Genomic DNA, 22,297 nt, shown 5'->3' with positions numbered 1-22,297 from the left:
GGTTTGAGGTATAGGGAGAGGCTGAATAGGCTGGGATTGATTTCCCTCAAATTTTGGAGGCTGAGGGGTGATAGAGTAAATAGACAAGGTCTTTTCCCTGGGGTGGGGGAGTCCAGAATGAGAGGCAAAGGCTTAAGCTGAGAGGAGAAAGATTTAAAAAGGACCTAAGTGGCAACTTTTTCGCACAGAGGGTGGTACATGTTTGGAATGAGCTGCCAGAGGAAGTGTTGGAGGGTGGTGCAATTATAATATTTAAAAGATATCTAGATGGGTATATGAATAGGAAGATTTAGAGGGATATGCACCAACTTCTGGCAAATGGGACTAGATTAGTTCAGGATATCTGGTCAGCATGGACGAGTTGGATCAAAGGGTCTGTTCCGTTTTGTACATCCTTATGATTCTATGGTCTAACTCCATAAACTCGCCTTTGTTCCATATTCCTCAACACCTTTAATGCTACTTGCTGAGTGGTGAGAGAATAAAGGTAGCTGTGGATCTGTTAGCTCAGTGAAACACCACATTTTGAAAGGAAAATGGAACAAAAAATGAAGTATGTCTTTGTTTTTGGATGAAAATGCTCTTTTCACTTGTACAAAAGAGAGAAAGAAATCAATTGTATTTAATTATTCACCAATTCTATATCAATGAACAACATAGAAAGGAATATCAGGATTTGAGTGTAAGTGTAACCCATAATCTTAATCAGTGATGGAGACATGCAATGCTTCATTTTAATGCGTAATGTTGACATCTCAATCACTGGTGTTGCAGCAAATGTAAAAGGAAATTCCTGTTGATATCCTCTGTACTGAGATAATGATCATTGATTAATATTTAGAAGTAACAAAGTGGTAAGGTTAGAATGTGTATCATGAAAATTATAACGAAAGGCCATTTTCTGATCTACATGCAAGAATGGGCAGATTTTGATCTCATCACTTATGCAGTCATGGACTTAGCTTAAGATATAGAAAAACATCCTTTAAGTAATTTAAGAACAGCTTTTAATCAATTAACTCAATTGCAATGAGTAAAAAGGAAATTAATAAAACATTTTTCAAAAAATTATTATAGGTCACAGGCTTTTGTACAAAATTTCTGCAAGATTGCATTTCAATTTCAGAAAGTAAAACCACTCATCAGCACAAGTCTGTTTGGGAATTCAGCTTCAGATTTTTGCCTTGTTTCAAATTCTACTAAAAATGAAATTAACTCTTTAAAGGTTGAAATGATTACAGACTGCTTTTAATACGAGTTCTGATGTATGCAGGGTAGGGATGGAATTGGCTGAGAGGTAGTTCTGAATACTTACAAGTAATTCTGTAAAATATGTTACAATTCCTCTGACATAATTTTCTTTTTATCACTTAATGATCCTTGTTAATGGACTTCAGTTCACATATATCAATCATAAACTGAAACCTAGCCCTAGGAACTGGACAAGAGTTAGATGTAATGTAATTTTGGGTTTAATGCAGCCATCACTTAGGTCTTCAATATACCTTTGGATTGGGAAGTGCATATTGAAATCTGGGAACAACACAAATGTTGCAAATTTAGTGTGAGAAAGGTGGTAGCAGATTTTAGGAAGTCATAGATAAATTAGAATGAATAGATTGGTGGTAGATGCTATTTAATATGGTGAGGCAATGCATTTTAAAAGGAAAAAGCAGTTATGGAAAGGCACTGATATATTTAGAGGAGCGGAGGTAGCAAAGGATGAAAGTACACAATTCCTGAAAACCTGACAGAGGATAAGTAAAACCATAACTTGGAAACATCTTTTAGGTTTTATAAATAGGGCCTTCGCATACAAGAAGTTGTGATAAATTTATACAATGCTTTTTTTTCACTGTAACAAAACTTGCCACTTTACTCAAATCAGTGTTTGGTGTTAAAGTAAAAAAAACTGATACCATCCAGATTCTAATGTAGCGTAGCCTAGCAACAATATATTTGAAGCTATTATAAGTTGGCCTGAAGTAGGTTTCTCAGCCATGGCATGTAATGTGATACGTGTAACTCAAATCATTGAAAAACATTGTGGATAGCAAGTAATTTTAGTCACAGAGTAGCTGTGATAATCAAGATTTTCTTGTCAGTCATGTCATCTCCTTTAATCCTTAACTGTGGTTCATAAACAATTATAGAACCTGTTCATTTAGAAATATTGTTGAAGTCAATTAAATAGGCCATTACATTGGAATAAACTTTCTGAAAATAATCAGGTTATCCCCTAGTGAGCAAAACTCAACTGTACTTTGTAAGGTGATTAAGGAACTATTGAGGCTTTGCAAAATATTTTAGTTTTGGTGAAATGCACTTCCCTCAGCTTTCAAAAGATAACTAAAGTAGCCTTCTGTTAAAGCTAGCACTCCAGTGTATTAATAGGTATTTAAAAATGAGTTAAAATTGGCAACTGGGTATTACCTTTTGAAATCCAAGTTACATTAACTGATGAAAACAATCATGAGTAATTGTATACTTCAAAAGAGAGCCTCAATTACTGATTCATTTAACTGTGTAGGTTTGTTTATTTTTAAGTCAAGACTTTTCTCTTATTCTTTTTTATGACACTTACTTGTTCTAAATGCATAATAATATAATTATCTGTATATAGCAGTGTGAGTATGTCATTTTAAGAGCACTTTAAGTGTATGGTAATGACATTTTTGTGTGTATGGTACCTTAAATAATGTTATTTACTAAACTGCCTCATTTTGCACTGTGAAAATTCTGTAATTTTAAAGGAAAGGTAATAAGAGTTATGGGTGGACAAATTTCAACCTTTCTGCCCAATTTTTAAACAATTAGAATAGAATAGGAATATTACCATGGCTTTTCATGCCCAGATCCTACAGACTGGAATTTAAACTGAAGATGCTAAGGGAATATATTGGGAGCGAGTAATATCATAGAATCATAGCAGCTTACAGCACAGAAGAAGGCCCTTTGGCCCATTGAGCTAGTGCCAGTCAAACACAAGAACCTTACTATTCTAATCCCATTTTCCAGCACTTGGCCCAGAGCCTTGTGTACAAGTGTACATCCAAATATTCCTTAGATGTTATGAGGGTTTCTGTCTGTACTATCCTTAGAGGCAGTGAGTTCCAGATTCCCATTACCGTCTGGAATAAAACATTATTCCTCACATCCTCTAAACCACCTGCCTCTTACCTTAAATCTATGCCCCTGATCATTGACCCCTCCACCAAGGGAAAAGGTTCCTTCCTCTCCATCCTATCTATGGCCTTCACAATTTTATACATGTCAATTATATCTCTTGAAAGTCTCCTCTTCTCCAAGGAAAACAATCCCAGTCTATCCAATCTTCCTTCATAATAAACTCTGTAGCCCAAGCAACATTCTAGTAAATCTGCACCCTCCCCAGTGCAATCACATGCATTGTTAAATGTAGATTCCAGAAGTACATACAATACTCCAGCTGTGGCCTAACAGATGTTTTATATGGTTCCAGCATATTGTCCCTGCCCTGAAACTCTATGTTTCAACTAATAAAGGTATGTTATCCCATATGCCTTCTAACACATTATCTAACAATCCCACTACGTTAGGGGTCTGTGGACGTGCACACCAAGAGCCTTTGATCCTTGGTGCTTCCTGGGGTCACACAGTTATCATGTGTTCCCTTGCCTTATTTGTCCTGGCCAAGTGCATCACCTTACACTCATCTGATTGAATTCCATTTGTCACTGCTCAGTCCATCTGACCATCCTGTCTATATCTTCCTGCAATCTGAGGCTATATTTCTCCTTATTTACCAGCCCAACAAGTTTTGTATTATCTGATATGAACTTATTGATCAGCTCACCTGCATTCATGTATAAATCATTTATATATATGATAAACAGCAAGAGTCCCAAAACTTGCAAGATTCAAATCAGATGACCCAGACCAATACAGGAAATCCAGATATGACCTCTGAAAAGCTATCAGGGATGCCAAGATGCAGTACCAGACCAAGTTAGAGGCCCAAACAGACTCCTGCTGCCTATGGCAAGGCCAAAACAACATTATGGAATAAAAATGAAGGAGAGCAAAATAACAGAATGCCAGTGGCATGATGATGCATGCCCGACAACCCCAGACACAACCATTCGCTTGGTCACTGCTGCAGCCATCAGATTGGTCTTCTTGGTAGTCAACCCAAGGAAAGCACCAGGCCTGGACGGTGTCCCCAGCCAAGCACTCAGATCCTGTGCATACCAACTGGTGAAGGTATTCACTGACATCTTCAACCTCTCCCTCCTCCAAGCCAAAGTCCCCACCAGCTTCAAGAAGACCACCAATATTCCTGTACCTAAAAAAAACACATGCAATGTGTCTTAATGACAACCACCAAGTGGCTCTGACCTCCATAATCATAAAATGCTTCAAAAGGCTGGTCATGGCCCACATCAACTCTGGCCTCTCTGCCTGCCTTGATCCCCTACAATTTTCCTGCTGATGTAACAAGTTCACAGCAGATGCTTATCCCAAGCCCTGCACTCATCCTTGGAACATCTGGACAACACGGTCACCTCCGTCAGACTCCTGTTCATTGACTACCGCTCCACCTTCAACACCATTATCCCCTCCAGACTGATCACAAAACTCCATTACCTTGGTTTCAGTTCTGCCCTTTGCAACTGGATCCTCAGCTTTCTGACCCACAGACAACAATCAGTGAAGAAAGGTAATTGCACCTCATCCACAATGACACAGAACACTGGAGTCCCCCAAGAATGTGTCCTCAGCCCCCTACAGTACTCTCTATACACCCATATCTGTGTTGCCAAATTCCAAATGAAACCATCTACAAGTTCGCTGATGACACCACCATAGTGGGACAGATATCTAACAATGACAAATCAAATAACAGAAGGGAGATGGAGGACTTGGTGATGTGGTGCAATGATAACATCCTCTCCCTCAACGTCAGCAAAACCAAAGAACAGATAATTGAATTCAGCAAGAAAGGAGGAGAATGTGCCCCCATCTACATTAATGGAACGGAGGTTGAGAGGGTGGCGAATGTCAAGTTCCTAAGAGTGACGATAACTGACAATCTCTCCTGGACTTCCCACGAAGACGCAACAGTCGAGAAGGGACAACATTGCTCTTCTTCCTCAGGTGGCTCAGGAAATTTGGCATGTCCATAAGGATGCTCACCAGCTTCTACAGATGCACCATTGAGATGCACACTTTCTGGGTGCATAAAAGCTTGATATAGCAACTGCTCTGCCCAGGATCACAAAAAAACCACAGATGGTATGCACAGCCCAGACCATCAGGAAAGCCAACCTTTCATCCATGGTCTCTATTTACATGGCTTACTGCCATGGAAAGGCTGCCAAAATCATCAAAGACTGATCACACCCCAGTAATGATCTCTTACAACCTCTTCTGTCAGGCAGAAGATATAGAAGCCTGAACACATATACCAGCGGGTTCTGGAACAGCTTCTTCCCGTCTGTTATTAGACTGGCGAATAGACTCTCTCCCCTCAAACAATGCTGATCTTGCTAACACTGACCTCACTTAGGGCACACCCTGTGCAATGTAACCTATATGTCTCAGTCTAAGTCTTTTTGAGCTACACATCCTTGCTCACTACGATCTGCCTGTACTGCTCATAAACAAAGCTTTTCACTGTACCTCGGTACACGTGACAATAAATCAATCAATCAAACTGATCCCTGTGGAACTCGATTGGATACAGGCTTCCAGTCACAAAGGTATGTCTTGACCATCACCCTCTGCTTCCTGCTAGTCAGCCAATTCTTAATCCAAGTAGCTAAATTTACTTGGATCCCATGGGCTCTTACTTTTGCTATTAGTTTCCCATGGGGGACCTTCTCAAAAGCATTGCTGAAGTCCGAGTGGACTATGTGAAATTTATTGCACTCGTCCATACAACTAGTCACCTCTGAAAAATTAGTCAGACGTGGCCTTCCCTAAACAAAACCATGCTGACTGTTCCTGGTTAATCCCTGCCTCTTTAAATATAGACTAATTCTGTCCCTTAGAATAGCTTCCAAAAGCTTTCCCAGTACTTTTCCAGGTCAGACTCACTGGCTTGTAATTTTCTGGTTTATCCCTTCCTCATTTTTTGAAGAATGGTAGTATATTGGCTGTCATTCAGACCTCCAGCATCTCTCTTGTGTCCAAAGAGGAATTGAAAATAGTTGCCAGCACTTTTGTTATTTCTTCCCTTGCCTCAGTCAAAATTTGGAATATATTTCATCCAGTTCTGGAGATTTATCTATTATTAAGTCTGCCAGATCATTCAGATCACCTCTTTGCTAATTATTCTAATTTCTTTAATTGTCTTGCAGTCCTTCTCCCTGACATCATCTCTCTTACTAGTGAGCGCTGAGACAAAGTATTCATAGAAGAATTTGATAGAATCCCTATAGTGTGGAAACAAGCCATGTGGCGCAACAAGTCCACACCAACCCTCCGAAAGGTAACCCACCCAGACCCATTCCCTTACCTATTACTCTGCATTTCCCATGGCTAATGCAACTAAACTACACATTCCTGAACACTATGGGCAATTTAATATGGCCAATTGACCTAACCTGCACATTTTTGGACTGTGGGAGAAAACCGGAGAATCCAGAGGAAACCCACCCAAATGTGGTGAGAATGTGCAAACTCCACATAGGCAGTTGCCTGCTGGAATCAAACCCGGTTCTCCTGGCACTGTGAGGCAGCAGTGCTAACCACTGGACCACCATGCTATTCTTTTAGATTTCTACCCATGTCCTCCAGCTTCACACACTAATTATCTTTGTGATCCTTCACGAACTCTATTCTTATTATCCTTTATTCTTAACATGAATGAAAAATAACATTGGATTTTCCTTTATTTTATTTGTCATTATCCTCTTATGCCCCATTTTTATGCTCTCTTAATTTCCTTATTAAGTTTCCTTTTGCGCATTCTATACTCCTCTAACGTTTCTGCTGTTTTGAGCTTTGGTATCAGCCACAAGCGTCTCTTTTTCTCTTTATCCAATCCTGTACATCCCTCGATATCCAGGGTTCACTGGATTTATTGGTCCCACCCTTTCTGCTTTGGAATTGTCAACTCTGTATCTCCCTCTGCTCTGTCACAGACTTTCCTAATATTATCTACTCCCAGTACACTTTGACCAAATTATATCTGATCATATTGAAATTGGCCTTACCCTAGTTGAGAACTTTGATTTTAGACCAATCCTTGTTCTTTTGCACAAGAATCATGAATCTAATTAAATTACAATCACTGTCTGAAAATTGCTCTCCCAATGATAATTCAACTATGTCCTGGCTTTATTACCTAACATTAAGTCTAGGATCATCCCCACACTTGTAAAGCCTTTTACATATTGATATGAAAAGCTCCCCTGGATGCATATTAAGAATTCTGCTCTCTTTAAAGCTTTCATACTTTGACTATTCCAGTTAATGTTGGGGAAATTATAAAATTCTCCCCTATCACTACCCTATTAATTTTACACTTCTTTGAAATGTGCCTACTGGTTTGCTCTTCTATTTCTCTCTGACTGTGAGAGTTCCTATATTTGTCCTGGTTTAAATTTACAGATTGGGTTCCAATTAAGTCAACATTAACTCAACACTTGCATATCAGTAAAATGGTAACACATCAAAATGAATGTACTGGTCATACTGGCACTCCATTTTGAAGTATACAAGATGTGTCAGATCAGTCTGTGTTACTTGCAAGTTTTTCTGGTTTTCCTTCTCTATGTGAGGAAATCGTACAGTTTCCTTATTGGACCAAACCTGCCACAAACAGAATTAGGATCAGAGATGATCCAGCAAGGTTGATTTTTGAAACAAAATTATTTCCATTTGGCCAAGGAAAATCAGAAATGTTTCTCTGGGGCTTGGAGTGAAACCATAGTTCTTTGATTTCCTTCACATCACTGCCTCTGGATCTTACTTACCGAATGTTGGAGATTAGTTCCTTGGGTCCTTGGTGTTAATTTCATTCTTTGGCCTACTTCTTCATCATTCCCACTTAACTTGGGTGAAAAAATATTCTACAGAATGTAAATGAGGCCTAATCATTAAAGTGAACTAGGTAGACTTCCCAAGTATCATATTTGAATATACAAAGTGCTTGCTGGTTTACCTTTTATCTGAGAGTTAAAATCAATCCCATGGTTTCAAAGTGCATAACTTTTGTTCTGGACTTCCATTGCCATTATTGTAAACAATCAATCATTGTTTGTTTGTTTGTCAATTAATAGCATTTTATCCAGTATAAAGATATGGCTGCAACCTCTTTAGGCATAACTTTGCTATGATATATAGTCAAAAATGATGTAATTATCCATAGAAATAAATCTACCATCGTAAACTGGTCTGGCCTACATGTGACACCTACAGCAATAGAGTTCACTGTTGGGGCTGGGCAATAAATGCTGACATAGTTCACAAACTCATTAATTTTAAGAATACTCCCTTGGTACAAATTGCATTTGTAAGAGGTGCTGTATAATTTGTTTTAAGCATTAATAATTCATTGGATTTGGGAAATAAGTTAAAATAACATGCAATCAGTCAGTAATCTCAATTAAATATCTTTATGTTAAAATTGTGGGAATGATCCAAATCACCTGTTGCTGAATAAGACAACGGACCCAAAGGAACAGTTAAGAGAATGCAATAAAGTGAAACAATTGACAAGCCATTTAAATCCCTTGACTAGATTGGTATCTTAAGCAAATTGATGGCTAGCTTGTAATATTTATAATGTGAACATGGTGCTGAATTAGTAATTGGCAACAGGTGATCTGACTTCATTGTCAGTTATATGTCATTCGCAGTTCCACTGTGTACCATAGAACAAAATGATTTTTGTTTTACTCAGAGAGACGATTAGAAAGGTGTAGGAGAGTTATGACAGAATTGATTTATATAGGATTTTAGTAACAAACAAAGTGATAAAGTCATCTGTTTGCATACCTTATTTCTTAGGAAAATGGTATTTATAGATAGACATTAAAAAATATGATGTCTGTGAACTCAAGCCATTCAAGTTGTTTCTGATACTATAATACTTTATGTAAGAATTTTACAAATCTATGTACAGAAGACAAAAATTCCATATGGAACTTGGAACAAATATCTTGTTTCTATACTGCAAGTTCTATTTAAACAGTCTAGAGACCTCACAAGGGAATAACTGTTGTAAATGAAGGTCAAAGATAATGGTGAAGAAATTCTTTCCTCACCTCATGAACAAAATGTAATGAGGTCTGAATTTGTATTTGTAAACATCAGAAATAATCCTTTTAAGGCAGTGAAGGAAGGATCATTTCTGTTTTTTTAAGTGAACAGATTTAAAAATAGAAATTTCAGCTTAAAATCTGAAATATTTTGACTTAGCGGAGGGTGAAATCTTGCCCATTATTTGGCTTGGTAAAAGGCAGCTAGTCTTCAAGTATTTCTCATATAAAAATACTGTTTAGATTTTGCTCCTTTTCTAATTTTGCTAGCTTTGCATTTCTATTGTAAAGGTCTTATTTTATCCTTTTGTTTTTAGTTTGGTTCAAATGATCTCAAAATCCAAACCAAGAAAAACCATCAAATATTTGAATTATTTCTAATTTAGAGACTGAACTTTTAAGGTAATTTTTTTTCTGTATATTGGCTAGTAATGCTTGAGTGTGGTAGCTACCTTCTAAACAAGCACAACAATGTTTTTTAGTTTAGTTGGTAAGAGGAAAAAAACTTTCCATGGTCCCAAATACTTTTCTACAATATTCCTTTTACTTTGTATTTTAAGTTGAGCCTTACTTTTAAAAGTATTGACACTTCTCATTTTTCCTTATTTATATCTGGAACTGTCTAGCTTTTTGCCTTGTCATTTTATTTCACTTCAACACTGCTCTTTCTTTCTCTTGCTTCAGTGGATCTGTCAGGTCTTGAGACTTCCTTATCCGCTGGTCATGTGCTACAGAATAAGACACAGTGCAGCTGCAGACATGGTGCATTTACACCACTGCAACCAATTCAGAATAACATATTATCTGTAAAATGTGCCACATTACTTGGATCATGGTTCAACTTGAAAACTCTCTTGCTGTGACAACTATGTTGATGATATACATGTGGGAAATGGACACAGATTTTTGATTACATCAGATCAGGCTGTTAGTTAAATTGCAGACCACAATGTATTGAACCTGAATTGCCATTGCACTTACAAGAAACATTACGATAAAATATAGTGCATATATTGGCAGTGAGTGCAATTAAATTGAACTACAAAGAAAAATGACCTCTTTATTTACGTGATTTGATATGTTTATTTTGAAGCAACATTACAACAGATTGAAGTACTTGCCATCTATACAATCCTGTTCAATAATATTAAGCGTATATTCTTTCTCTTCTGTTTCTGCATAAATAAATGGTGTCCAGTTTCATCCCACTTGAAAGATAAATATTATTATAACAGTAACTTGCGATCAATTTTGAAATTGGACAGTATACAGAACAATATTAAGCAAGAAGAGTTCTAAATTAATTTTGCCATTGATATCTTTAGCATGTCATGTCTTCGTATTATGACATAGGGGAAGAAAAACATTTTTTCTTTTAATTAACCACATATTGTGGTTTGCACTTGATAAATTTCTGGAGCATTAAAAAAAAACTGTTTTTTTAGAATTCACTCCAAATCAAATATCAGCTTCCTTCTTGCCTAGAAGACATTGGCTTTTATGATTTTGATAAAGTACTGTCCTTGTATACATATACCAATCTATCCTTAATTGTATGTATAACCTAAACAGTGACTATTAGCATATTCTTCAGCTGTAAAGGTGAAGGCCATAATTCTTGGAAACTTAAGTTGATGGATCTCAAAAATTAGGTGTGGAATGCTAGTCAGTGATAAATTCTTGCTTGTTAAATGCAATGTCAACCTTGTGCTGCCAGTCATTTCAGAACTAACCAGGCTTTGAGTGGCTGAATATATTATCGCAAGATCAATATTGTGGTTGGCTAGCACCACTTAAAATTCAGTCTGTGTCTGTTAAAGTGGAGGGATAGCTTGGCTGAATTAGGTGTTGATATTCATGCAACTTGGTAATATTGAAAATGGTGGGTCAACTTGGGAGATAGTGATTTCCAAGCATTACTGTGAGCATTACTGGTGAGGCTAATGTTTTATTGCCAATTTGCTGCTCAATAATTGCCCTGAGGAAAGTGATGGTGTCTCTGAGCATGGATGCTCCACTTGTGAGTGATGTGACACACTTAAAGGGGCAACTACATTAATCAGGCACTTGCACAGTATAGGTTGAAGTCAGCTGTTAAAATAGCACCCTGTATGTGAAATTCATTCAGTGTCCAACTGAGTCAGATACTATTCCTGGCCATAAGCAACCTTGACCATGTCATTGGTCATTGCAGATTGAAGATAGTCATCTCTGTGAAGCAGAAGTAATCACAGGCGACCTTAAAAGTAGCACCTGCAGGCCACTATTCACAAAGATACTCCAAGACTTCATAAGCTGTACAAGGACCTGAAGCTGATTCCCTCTCACCTTGAACTGTAAGTATTTGCTAACACGTTGCTGTATGCAATTCTGCCTTTCCTGGGTGATGTAGGGAACAGAAAGGGAGGGGGGGGGTCATGATTTCAATACTCATACAACACTTACAATCTTCTACAGTATGTGTATGATATAGATTGTGCTGTGTTCACTGTAATAAGGTATCTATTTCAAAAGTCCATATTGAGGCATTCCACAGTCCTCTCTGTTGGAGTGTTCCACGTCCGACTGTATGGAGGAGTATATTAAATCATCATTTGTGGGTGACATGAATGCTGACTACTCATTATTAAGGATCTATTCTGCTTCTTATAATTGCTACATAGGTTTATTGAAAGCATAACCAATGGATCCAGCCATAGTCAGGTTAGTTCACTGTTGCTGCAGTGCAACAAAGGCACAGAGAAACTGAGGAAGAACAGAGGTGCCAGAAGCAACCCCAAGCATGAGCCGAAAACATTCACATAGAATCATGGAGTCATATAGCACGGAAACAGACCCTTCGGTCCAACCAGTCCATGCCAAAAATACTCCCAAACTAAACTAGCTCACCCACCTACCCTGGCCCATATCCCTCCAAGCCTTTCATATTCATATTTTTGTCCCAATGTCTTTTAAACATTGTAAATGTACCCACATCCACCACTTCCTTAGAGTTTATTTCACTCGTGAACCCACCCTCTGTGTAAAAATTTTGTCTCTTATCTCTTTTTAAATTCTCTCTCCTCTCACCTTAAAAGCGTGCCCCCGGTCTTGAATCTTCTAATCAAGGGAAAAGACAACATCCATTAACTCTATGAAGGAGTTACAGCTGAATGTCCCCTCAGGATGTGTGGGATACCCAGAGTCTATCATCCTCAATGCTGTTTCCTCTGGCTGAATGAGGTGCAGTGTCACTGCAGACCGAGGACATCCTGGGGAAATGCCACAAAACTATGGCGACTGCTGGATTAGGGCCTGTGGTATGAAGGGGTGGGGGGTCTATCCTTTCCCAATGACTGTCAAGGAGACAGCTATGCTAAAACTTTAAACAGCTGGCTACCTCCAAGAGGCCAATGCGGACTGAGTGGGATCTCACAACCCTTGATCCATTAGTGTATTATGACTGTAACTGATTTGTGCCTGATTAAACTGCTTCATTTCCTGTGACGAGATCAGTGCTGCAGTAGGTTTCGCCATCATAGCTGGCTTTCCTATAGCCTGTACACTTGGCATTGAGAGTGTCATGTCATAACAGCTAACCCCATCATGAGCAAAGGGTTGGACTCCATCAATGCACAAGTTCTCAATGATCATTGATTCCAAACCCTAGAAACCTGTGCAGGTGTGGAGGAACGTGAAGGCTGTAATGATATTTGAAGGAGAGATTTGCAAATTTATGGAAGACTTTGATAGAGTGAGTAGTCAGTGAGTGGGGATGTGGGGGGGGTGGGGCTAATTATCTAAGGCCAATTAATGTAAGATAGTCACCAAAAAATCCAGTCAAGAATTTTCTACTTTCCCCAGTGCAAATAGACATGGGTAATAAATGAAGGCTTTTGCCCAAAATGTTGATTTTGCTGCACTTTGGATGCTGCCTGAACTGCTGTGCTCTTCCAGCACCACTGATCCAGAATCTGGTTTCCAGCGTCTGCAGTCATTGTTTTTATCTCACGGGTAATAAATGTGATGCATCCAGCAACACCTATATCCCATGAACAAGTAAAAAAAGAATCATGTTACTCATGATAACTGCTTGCTTTGCTATAGACTCCTGCTGGAGTTGCTTGAATCGATATCAGTTTGGTGATGTTCAAGTTATGTGTGTCTTAGATTGAGGGACAAGATTCACCTGAGGAACAGCTGCTCAGCTCATCACACCTATTTCTGAAAAGACAACCCTTCTGTTGAGTACAGGGTGTAACTTTTCATTCTTCTAAAAGAGGGATTGCAGGATCTTCACATCTTAAATTTCTTAAGCAAGATCTGTCTTCAAGATTGCAGAAGATCTGTACATGATCAGTAACTTGACCACATATGCTGGAACGTGTGACAAATGTCAAGACATGCTACACTCTGTTCATTCAAGAATAATCCATTGGTCAAAGTGGTTTTTTTTTCAGAAGCCATTCTGCTGAGTTTTATTTTGCCTTTTTCTGAAATATGCATGTGTGTCTATGTTTGGGATTATTTAGAGGGTTAAATATTATGGCTAAATTTAACCAGAAATTGGCCAAATCTCAATCTTGGCATGTTTCATGGAAGGTTTGTCTCCCTGAGGCCTAGTGAGATTTCTCACACTATTTCCTTATTCCTATGCACCATGCCTCGATGATACTTCACTCATTCAATCTTCTCTCTCAGAGATGGAAGTCCTGTTGCTGCCAAAACCTTCCAGGATCTCTGATGCTGGCACTATTTTTAAAACCCAGCCATGAAATCAGTGAAATGTTGCCAGCCGGAAGTTGCCCTTCACTCTGTACAGGGTGGAGGGGAACCAAAAACAAATGCTGTCGCTTCATTGGAAGTTCACTTTTGTAAATTGGTTGCAATGTAATACCAATCTGTGCACCATACACATCCTTAGACAGGATTCAAAAATGGCATGATACTAAGGGAGTGCTCCTCCTTTCCAAATAGGTAGTGGAGCCTCACACCTTCTCACTATTCAATGTGGGGCTGTCACATAAAGGAAAACCATCAAATGGTTAAAAACTCTCACTTTTGATCAGCAACAAAAAAGGAGAATATACAAACAAATCTGTGTTCACCACTGGACACAGAAGGAGATTGCTTGCCTTTTGAGACACATAGGTTTACATTAAATGTGTGATCATTGCATCTAGCTCACTTCTATTGGAACGCGTTGTCAATTGAGTCCTGTCTGGCTTGCTACAATTGACGTTGAAGTGCTTTATCACACAGAAGGTATTGTTCCTCCAGTGTACTCATCTTCCTTCTTAGGATACTACTTCTGCTCTCTCAGTTATTCAGAGTCCATCACTACCTCTCATTCCTTGTCCATTTGTGCAGAGCACAGAATGCTAGGATTATGCAGCACACTTTGTTTGAGCCACAATGCAATGCTCCCACTCCAAACTGATCCAAATATTAGAAACCCCTCTTCAGCAAACCTATTGTCTGTTCCATGATGGCCAGGATCAAAGAATGGATTGCATTGTATCTACATTTAACCTCATTCTGTAATGGAGTCATCAGCCATAGTTGTGAATGTTAGCCCTGGTCTCCCAAAAACCATCTTTGCAAGGTGCACAGCCATTGAAACAAACCAGAAACATGAAGGGACTCATGGTTATAGGCACCCTGAGAGCTCCCCATCCCAACACAGAAAGAAACCAAATCTGTTGATTCTTTTCTTGACATGTGTACCCACATATCTCTAATATCATAATTTGGAAATAATTGAGCCTCCTTTTTGAATTGCTGCCATCCTTAGGAAGTACAGACATCGACAGTACTGTCATTCCATAACTTTGACCAAGCGACTGTGAATGAAAGGCAAGTATATTTTGAAGTGAAGATGGCGTGTGGCTTGGAGGCAAAATTGCAGGTGCTGGTGTTCCCATGCATCAGTTACCATTCTCCTTCTATGGGGTAGAAATTGTAGGTTTGGAAGGTGATATTGAAGGTGCTTCGGTAAGTTACATCACTCTGTGTTGGTGGTGAAGGAAGTGATTACTAAATATGATGGATGGGGTATCAATCCAGTAAGCTGCTTTCTCCTGGATGGTGTCAAATTTCTTGACAGTTGATGGCCCTGAGACTGCCTGATTATCGAGATATAACTTCTATTTCTTAATCTGGATGATCTCCATTTTTGTTTCATTTCAAATAAATCAAGACAAGAATAGACTGTTTGGTATGGCTTTACCACCTGAATCTCTCTCTCTCTCCATCCACCTCCACACCGTCAACCACACCTTGATTATCATTTCAAAAATGAATGAGAATTTAAAGTTGCAGATTTCATTGCTCCATTTGGAAATACATTTGATCTGTACAGCAAGTATTTCCTGTTTGACAGCCTCCCATAGTTTAATCACTACCTTACCCGCCAATGCTTTATCAAAATAAATTCAACATTTCTCATTAAAACTGTCTCTTTCCAAATTTTATTTTCAATTTTTATCTCGAACCTAATTGTATTGCTTATTCATCTGCTCCAGGGTTTTGGCTGATTGTCTGAAGTGTCATCCAAAGTATCTGCATTCCACTTTAGCTATATGATGTGGCAAATCTTAAATCTACCTTAGCCGCAATGTGCTGTTGATGTTAATCTGAACAATATGCTAGCTGTCCAAATGACTGAGTTTACTGGCCCATTTCCTATTTATATTTTGTTTATTAATTTCTAGATGCTCATCATTCCTTTATATTAAAAAGTTCTCTAATTAATTTCATAGAACTAGATCTGTCATTGTCATCTTTCTTACTGGACTACAAACATATTGCAATTTGAGACAATTTACCTTCTTTGCTATTTACGTTACTTAAGTGCAATCCTTCTATGAATGCATATGGTTGTCCCTTGGAATGAGGATGATACTTGCACTTGGAAAGATCTCATGTGGCATTGTTTGATACAGGAGTGTATTGTTCTGCAGTTACCACATGGTTCTGGCAAAACAGAAAACATTCCTGCCCGCCATAGGCTTATTGGAAGGATTTATAAACTACCAATCAATTTGTTTGAAGACAACCATTTTTAGCTGGACAAAACCAAGTCGACCAATTACCTGCCTGTCTTTTGAATATACAAATTAGAAACAGCAGGAGATCACTCTGCCTCTCAAGCCTGCTCTGCCATTCAGTAAGGTCATGGCTGCTCTGATTATTCCACATTCCTGTCCAGCTGATCATCCCTTGCTTATCAATAATTTCTGCCTTAAAAATATTCAAAGACGCTGCTTGTACCATTTTGTGGAACAGAGTTCCAAAGACTTATGGCTGATGAGGAAAAATTGTAATTCTTATCTCTATGTTATGTTTAAACAGTGAATTCTAGTTACAGATTCTTCTACAAGAAGAAGAATGATTTCTATGTGCAACCTGTTAAGGCCCTTCAGAATTTTATGTTTCAATCAAGTTACCACTTATTTTAGACTGTAGCAGATGCATGGCTGTTCAATTCTTCATAAGACGACTTACCCATTCTAGATATTGGTCTGGCAAACCCTCTCTGACATCCTGAAAAGCCTTGACAAAGTGCATGTGGAAAGCATGCTAATGAAATTGAGTAGAAGAATAGTCAGGATCTCTTCAAATGATAGAACAGATTTGAGCAGCTGAATTACCGATGCCTGTTTTTATGAGCAGAATCTTTTGAGTTAGGCAGATGTTTGGTGTGCTGCCTGCAAAAGATCCGAGACATCTTTATTGACTCTTAGAAGGCTACCATATATAGTGACCACCAAGTGCTTGGGTCAACAGTGGCAGGTCTTCCTCCCAGCTGAAGACCTTATGATAAAATGTCATGTCTGACTCATCTGCTGGCCGCTCAAGCCAACATCTTCAGAACTTGGCAGTGCCATGAGGAGCCTGTGGGCTCTCAGGTGGAGGAACAACTTGGGCCAAAGGTAGGCATTGCTTTAGGGTAGTCACACAAAATGAGTTCATAGTTGGAGGGGCACCATAGAAATCAGAGATCACCCTGTTGCCACATCTTAGTGCACATTTAAGGGCATGGACATTTGTAGTGCAGGTTGAGGGCTGCACCATTTATCTTGGCTGGAGTCGTGATCATTCTGGGGACCTGACAACCTAAAAGTGTGATAGGAACACTGGAACCTTGAGTCTGTTCCACTGTTCAATGAGATCATACTTAATCTCTGATACAACTCCGTATGCCTACCTTTGGACCATATCTCTGAATACCTTTGTTAACAAAAACATATCTGTCTCAGATTTATAATTAACAACTAACTATCTACTATCACAAGACTATTAATCCCAAGAGCAAGGTAATGTTCTGTGCATTCAGTTTTGGATCCCATTGTCAACAGCACAGATTTCATGTCCATGGTAGAATTTGAATTTTTTAAAAAAGTGGGTCTAATGATGGCTGATTGTCAGGAAAAAAATACCATCCGGTTCACTAATGTCCTTTTAGTGAAGGAAAGTGCCATCCTTACCTGATATGGCCAACATATGACGCTAGACCTACACTAACGTGTTTGTCTCTCATCCACCCTCTGGACGATTTACCAAGAGTAATGAATGCTGGTTTAGCCAGCGGTGCCCTCAAATGGATAAAAAAAATTACAACTCAATTTGTAGTTATATCAATGAGGTCAGCCAGGTGGATCTGATCAGTCCAGATTAACATCCCCAATCAAGAAACCCTGGCTGACAGATAAAAATAAGAATGTCAGATATCCTGTTCACTCTGAGAGCTGGTACTGAGAAAGTTGAATCATTGTAAAGGACTTTCCATGCACAAATAAAAAGATGACTTGGTGACAGGATACAGGCCCTCTTGGAGTGATTTCACAATTAATGATCATCAGTTGACCACTTAAGGGACTTGAGTGAAGACTGGAGAGGAAGATAGGCCATTGACCTTCCTGCCCAGAAATTACTTGGGACAGAGGTGGCAAGGCTTTAGGGGTCTGTCCTGAAAATAACCCACTTAATTTTCCAGGCGGCTTGCTTCTTTCTTTGTCTCATCGGGCCTGGAAGATTCTGCTCTACATTCCTATTACAAATAAAAAATGTTTAGCAAATGGTAGAATCTCATTCTATATTTATTTTGACAGATATGAGGAGGGAAAACTTATCTTGCTGAAAGATAAAGAGTGATTTTTAGATTACTTACAGTGTGGAAACAGGCCCTTCGGCCCAACAAGTCCACACCAACCCACCGAAGCGCAACCCACCCATACCCCTAACCTAACACTATGGGCAATTTAGCATGGCCAATTCGCCTAACCCGCACATCTTTGGACTGTGGGAGGAAACCGGAGCACCCGGAAGAAACCCACACAGACACGGGGAGAACATGCAAACTCCACACAGTCAGTCGCCTGAGGCGGGAATTGAACCCAGGTCTCAGGCGCTGTGAGGCAGCAGTGCTAACCACTGTGCCACTGTGCCGCCCACTCAAGCTCCTGACATTTCTTTAAATATTTCAAACATTGACTTCATGTGAAGTAGAATATCTGCAATGGTAATGTTGATTTATTAAAAGCTGTTGATGTAGTAAAACTAATGGCTAAGTTTTTAATTGTTATGTAGACAAATTCTGCAGCTAGTTCACACAGATGAGGATCCCTCAAACACCAATCAGATGAACAGCTACCTAATGGCTGTGAATTTCCTTCATTGTCTCATGCAGCAATTATGCTGAGGTCGAAGAAATCAAATTATGCCAAACTTTCCTCAGAAATCTCATTGGTACAATTTCAAAATGGTAAAACGTAGGCAGACAGGTGTGTAAGCAATTGTTTCTCAAGGGAAAGTGCAGAATATAGGTGCCTTTCATTGCTTAAGTTCCTAGTTTATCTTACTAATGTGATGAACAATAAAGTTTGAAACTATCACAATCACTTAAGCACATTTTAAGCATTGCATATCTAAGAAAATGCAATAGTGTAACATTTTCTCTTGTTACAGATTCTGAAGTTAAACATTCTGAATAAAAACATTCAAAAGATTTACAACATGCAGTGCAGGTCTCAGCATGGAGAAATTAGAAAAAAAACACCAGCAAATGTGACTACAAGTCCTGTTGCATGTAAACCTTTGGAAGAAATGTATGCTCATTCAGTACAACTACAGAAAAACCTGCATTCTCTGGATATTTGAACAGGATTATCCATGTCCATGAGTTACTTTACACAGAGGATGGTGGGTGTCTTGAATGCATTGCCAGCAGAGGTGATAGAGGCAGGCATGGTCGATTAATTTAAGATGCAGCTGGACAGATGCATGAGTAGGTGGGGAGCAGAGGGATACAGATGCTTAGGAATTGGGCGACAGGCTTAGACAGTCGATTTGGATTGACTCAGGTTTGGAGGGCCGAGGGGCCTGTTCCTGGGCTGTAACTGGGACTTTGGCACATATAACTAACGAGTGATACAAATAATCATTTAAAAACTAGCATATCAGTAAAATGCAACTGTCCAAGATACAGCTTTCAAATATAGTTGCTTCATGCTGTATTTATAACAAATCTTTTCAGGAAATTTCTGGCCAGTGTATTACTTTTCGATGTTGGAATCCCACAAAGTGAAGGACTCAAACTTCTTCAAAGTAACTTTGTCTTCATTTAAGGAATTCCTAATGCAGATTTTACTGTGTATTCCCTCTCCCATCCCACACACCAACTAGACTTTCTGTTTTAATTAGTAGAATGGGACAGGTTGACTCTCTAACAATCAATGTATTCTGGCATGGTTGTTCTAGTATTATTAGAACTTGTATAACCTTTGTTCACTGTAGAGGATCTAACTTCAAAATATACTTCTATCAAAACCTGTTCAATTTTGCTATTGTTTGGAATAACCAAACAAGACAAAACAGAAATAAATTTCTCTCTCACCTTATTACAAGTTCATAGGTTACATTTAACCCAGAATTGGCACCAGAGTTTAGAAGCAGAAATATTTTTGGTTTAGCATTTTCTGCCACATATATTTGAATTGCAGACTGAATGAAAGTATAATTGGAGGCTATTTTTATCTCTGCCATATAGAAATCCCAGTTCAAATATTGGCAATTCAGTTATATATTTATAAGGATTGAAGAGTACATGTTTAAAAGTATCGTGATATTGTCTTTTTACATGATGGTAGCTGGGCAGTTCTCCTCTCAACTGTTTGATTTTCCCTGGACTAATACTCCCAAAGCATCAGATTGTGTCATTGGCTTTCAAGATTCTCGGTATAATCAATTCAAACTTGTTTGGAATTTGGTATTTTTCAGGGTATAATTTAAACTGATTGGCCTAATTTGAATCTGTTTTGTTGTTTCCAGGCAACCAGCTAAGTTAGCTTTTGACCAATTGTTACATTGTTACCTTACTGAGAACACTTGGTGCTGTCTAATAGCCCTGCCAGCTTTTAACTCTCTTAAAGGGACAGTACACCCACATCTTCATAACACTGGATTGCTTCAACTTACAATAATTCTATGTTTTCTTTTGCCATTGCCATTCAAAATTGATGAACTTATTTAGAAATTATAGATAAAAAGCAAAACAAAATTCTGGACAACTGCAATGGGTTTGGCAGCATCTGAGAGAAACAATGTGACTCTGCTTCTCTTACTTTAATGAACAACTTTTGTTATTTCCTGCTTTAATGAAAGATATATCTGAGCATTGCCCAACCCCATGTTTCTCTGTGATGATTGTGTGTACATTTTAACTATTTTTAAAAGCAAACAAGTTACAAGGTAGATAGCAAAATATCTGTTTTAGATGCCAAAGGGCAATGTGAAATAATAATGTTAAATATTTTCAAATAGAAAACTCAGTCAGAAAGGGAGGATACTTATTATCCTGCGTATTTTTGATAAATACTTGCAGATTCTGGCAGCAATTTGATTGATGAGTGCTTCTTTTTGCTTTGCAGGATATGGCCATGCTGCTCCAGACACTGATGCAGGTAAAGCTTTTTGCATGTTTTATGCTGTGCTGGGAATACCACTGACCCTAGTTATGTTCCAGAGTCTGGGAGAACGGATGAACACATTTGTCAAATACCTTTTGAAAAGAATAAAGAAATGCCTCGGCATGAAAAGCACAGACGTGTCTATGGAGAACATGGTGACCGTGGGATTCTTCTCTTGCATGGGCACCCTGTGCATTGGAGCAGCTGCCTTTGCACATTATGAAGACTGGAACTTTTTTCATGCATATTACTACTGCTTCATTACATTGACTACAATAGGGTTTGGAGATTTTGTTGCCCTCCAAAAAGATAAGGCTCTGCAGAAAAGACCACTGTATGTAGCCTTTAGCTTTATGTATATTTTAGTGGGTTTGACGGTTATTGGAGCTTTCCTCAACCTGGTGGTTCTCAGGTTTTTGACCATGAACAGTGAAGATGAGCGACGGGATGCCGAAGAGAGAGCTTCTTTGGCAGGGAATAGGAACAGCATGATTATTCACATCCAGGAGGATCCCCAACAAGGCCGTCAGCGGTACAAAACCGAAGTGACAGATTTGCAGTCTGTTTGTTCCTGCATGTGCTACAGGTCTCACGAATACACCAATCAGGTGGTATCGCACCAGAATTCGTTCAGCTCTCAACTTAATCCCCAGTACTTTCACTCTGTATCTTACAAGATAGAAGAGATTTCACCAAGCACATTGAAGAACAGTCTGTTCCCATCCCCCGTGAGCTCTGTGTCACCGGGTTTACACAGCTTCAACGAGAACCACAGGCTCATGAGAAGGAGAAAGTCTATTTGAAATATTTTTTTTCATTGTTTTTGAGCGTGCTGGAGAAGATGAGGAAAATACAGTAATCTTTCTCTGGGACTCAGAAACCAAGCATGAAGCATGGTTAATAAAAGCTCTACATCAGCGACAATATGCCTTACCGACGGCAAATGGAATTTTAGGAACAAGCAAAATGCTGGGCATCCATTGGAACTACTTAAGCAAGAGGACTGGTATTATTGGCAGTATTCTGCTTGGAAGTGATTGTAAACTGTTAGAATGAGGAAGTGTTATTGGTGAAAGTGGGGATGTGTGTGGCATACAATGC

The 22,297-nt window shown here is 38.8% G+C and overlaps 1 protein-coding gene across 1 annotated transcript in view; it reads left to right on the top strand.

The window, feature by feature from the left end:
* kcnk9 (potassium channel, subfamily K, member 9) overlaps nt 1–21,999 on the top strand; it is a 51,921-nt gene extending 29,922 nt beyond the window's left edge. Inside the window, exon 2 of the mRNA XM_060824371.1 lies at nt 21,158–21,999. Coding sequence (XP_060680354.1) covers nt 21,158–21,999 — 842 coding nt within the window. The remainder of the gene's footprint in view (nt 1–21,157) is intronic.
* Nucleotides 22,000–22,297: the final 298 nt, after the last annotated feature.

Source organism: Hemiscyllium ocellatum, chromosome 4, assembly GCF_020745735.1.
Source record: "Hemiscyllium ocellatum isolate sHemOce1 chromosome 4, sHemOce1.pat.X.cur, whole genome shotgun sequence".
NCBI lineage: Eukaryota > Metazoa > Chordata > Chondrichthyes > Orectolobiformes > Hemiscylliidae > Hemiscyllium > Hemiscyllium ocellatum.
The sequence above is the reverse complement of the archived record's forward strand: the minus strand, read 5'-3'. Positions and strand labels throughout refer to the sequence as shown.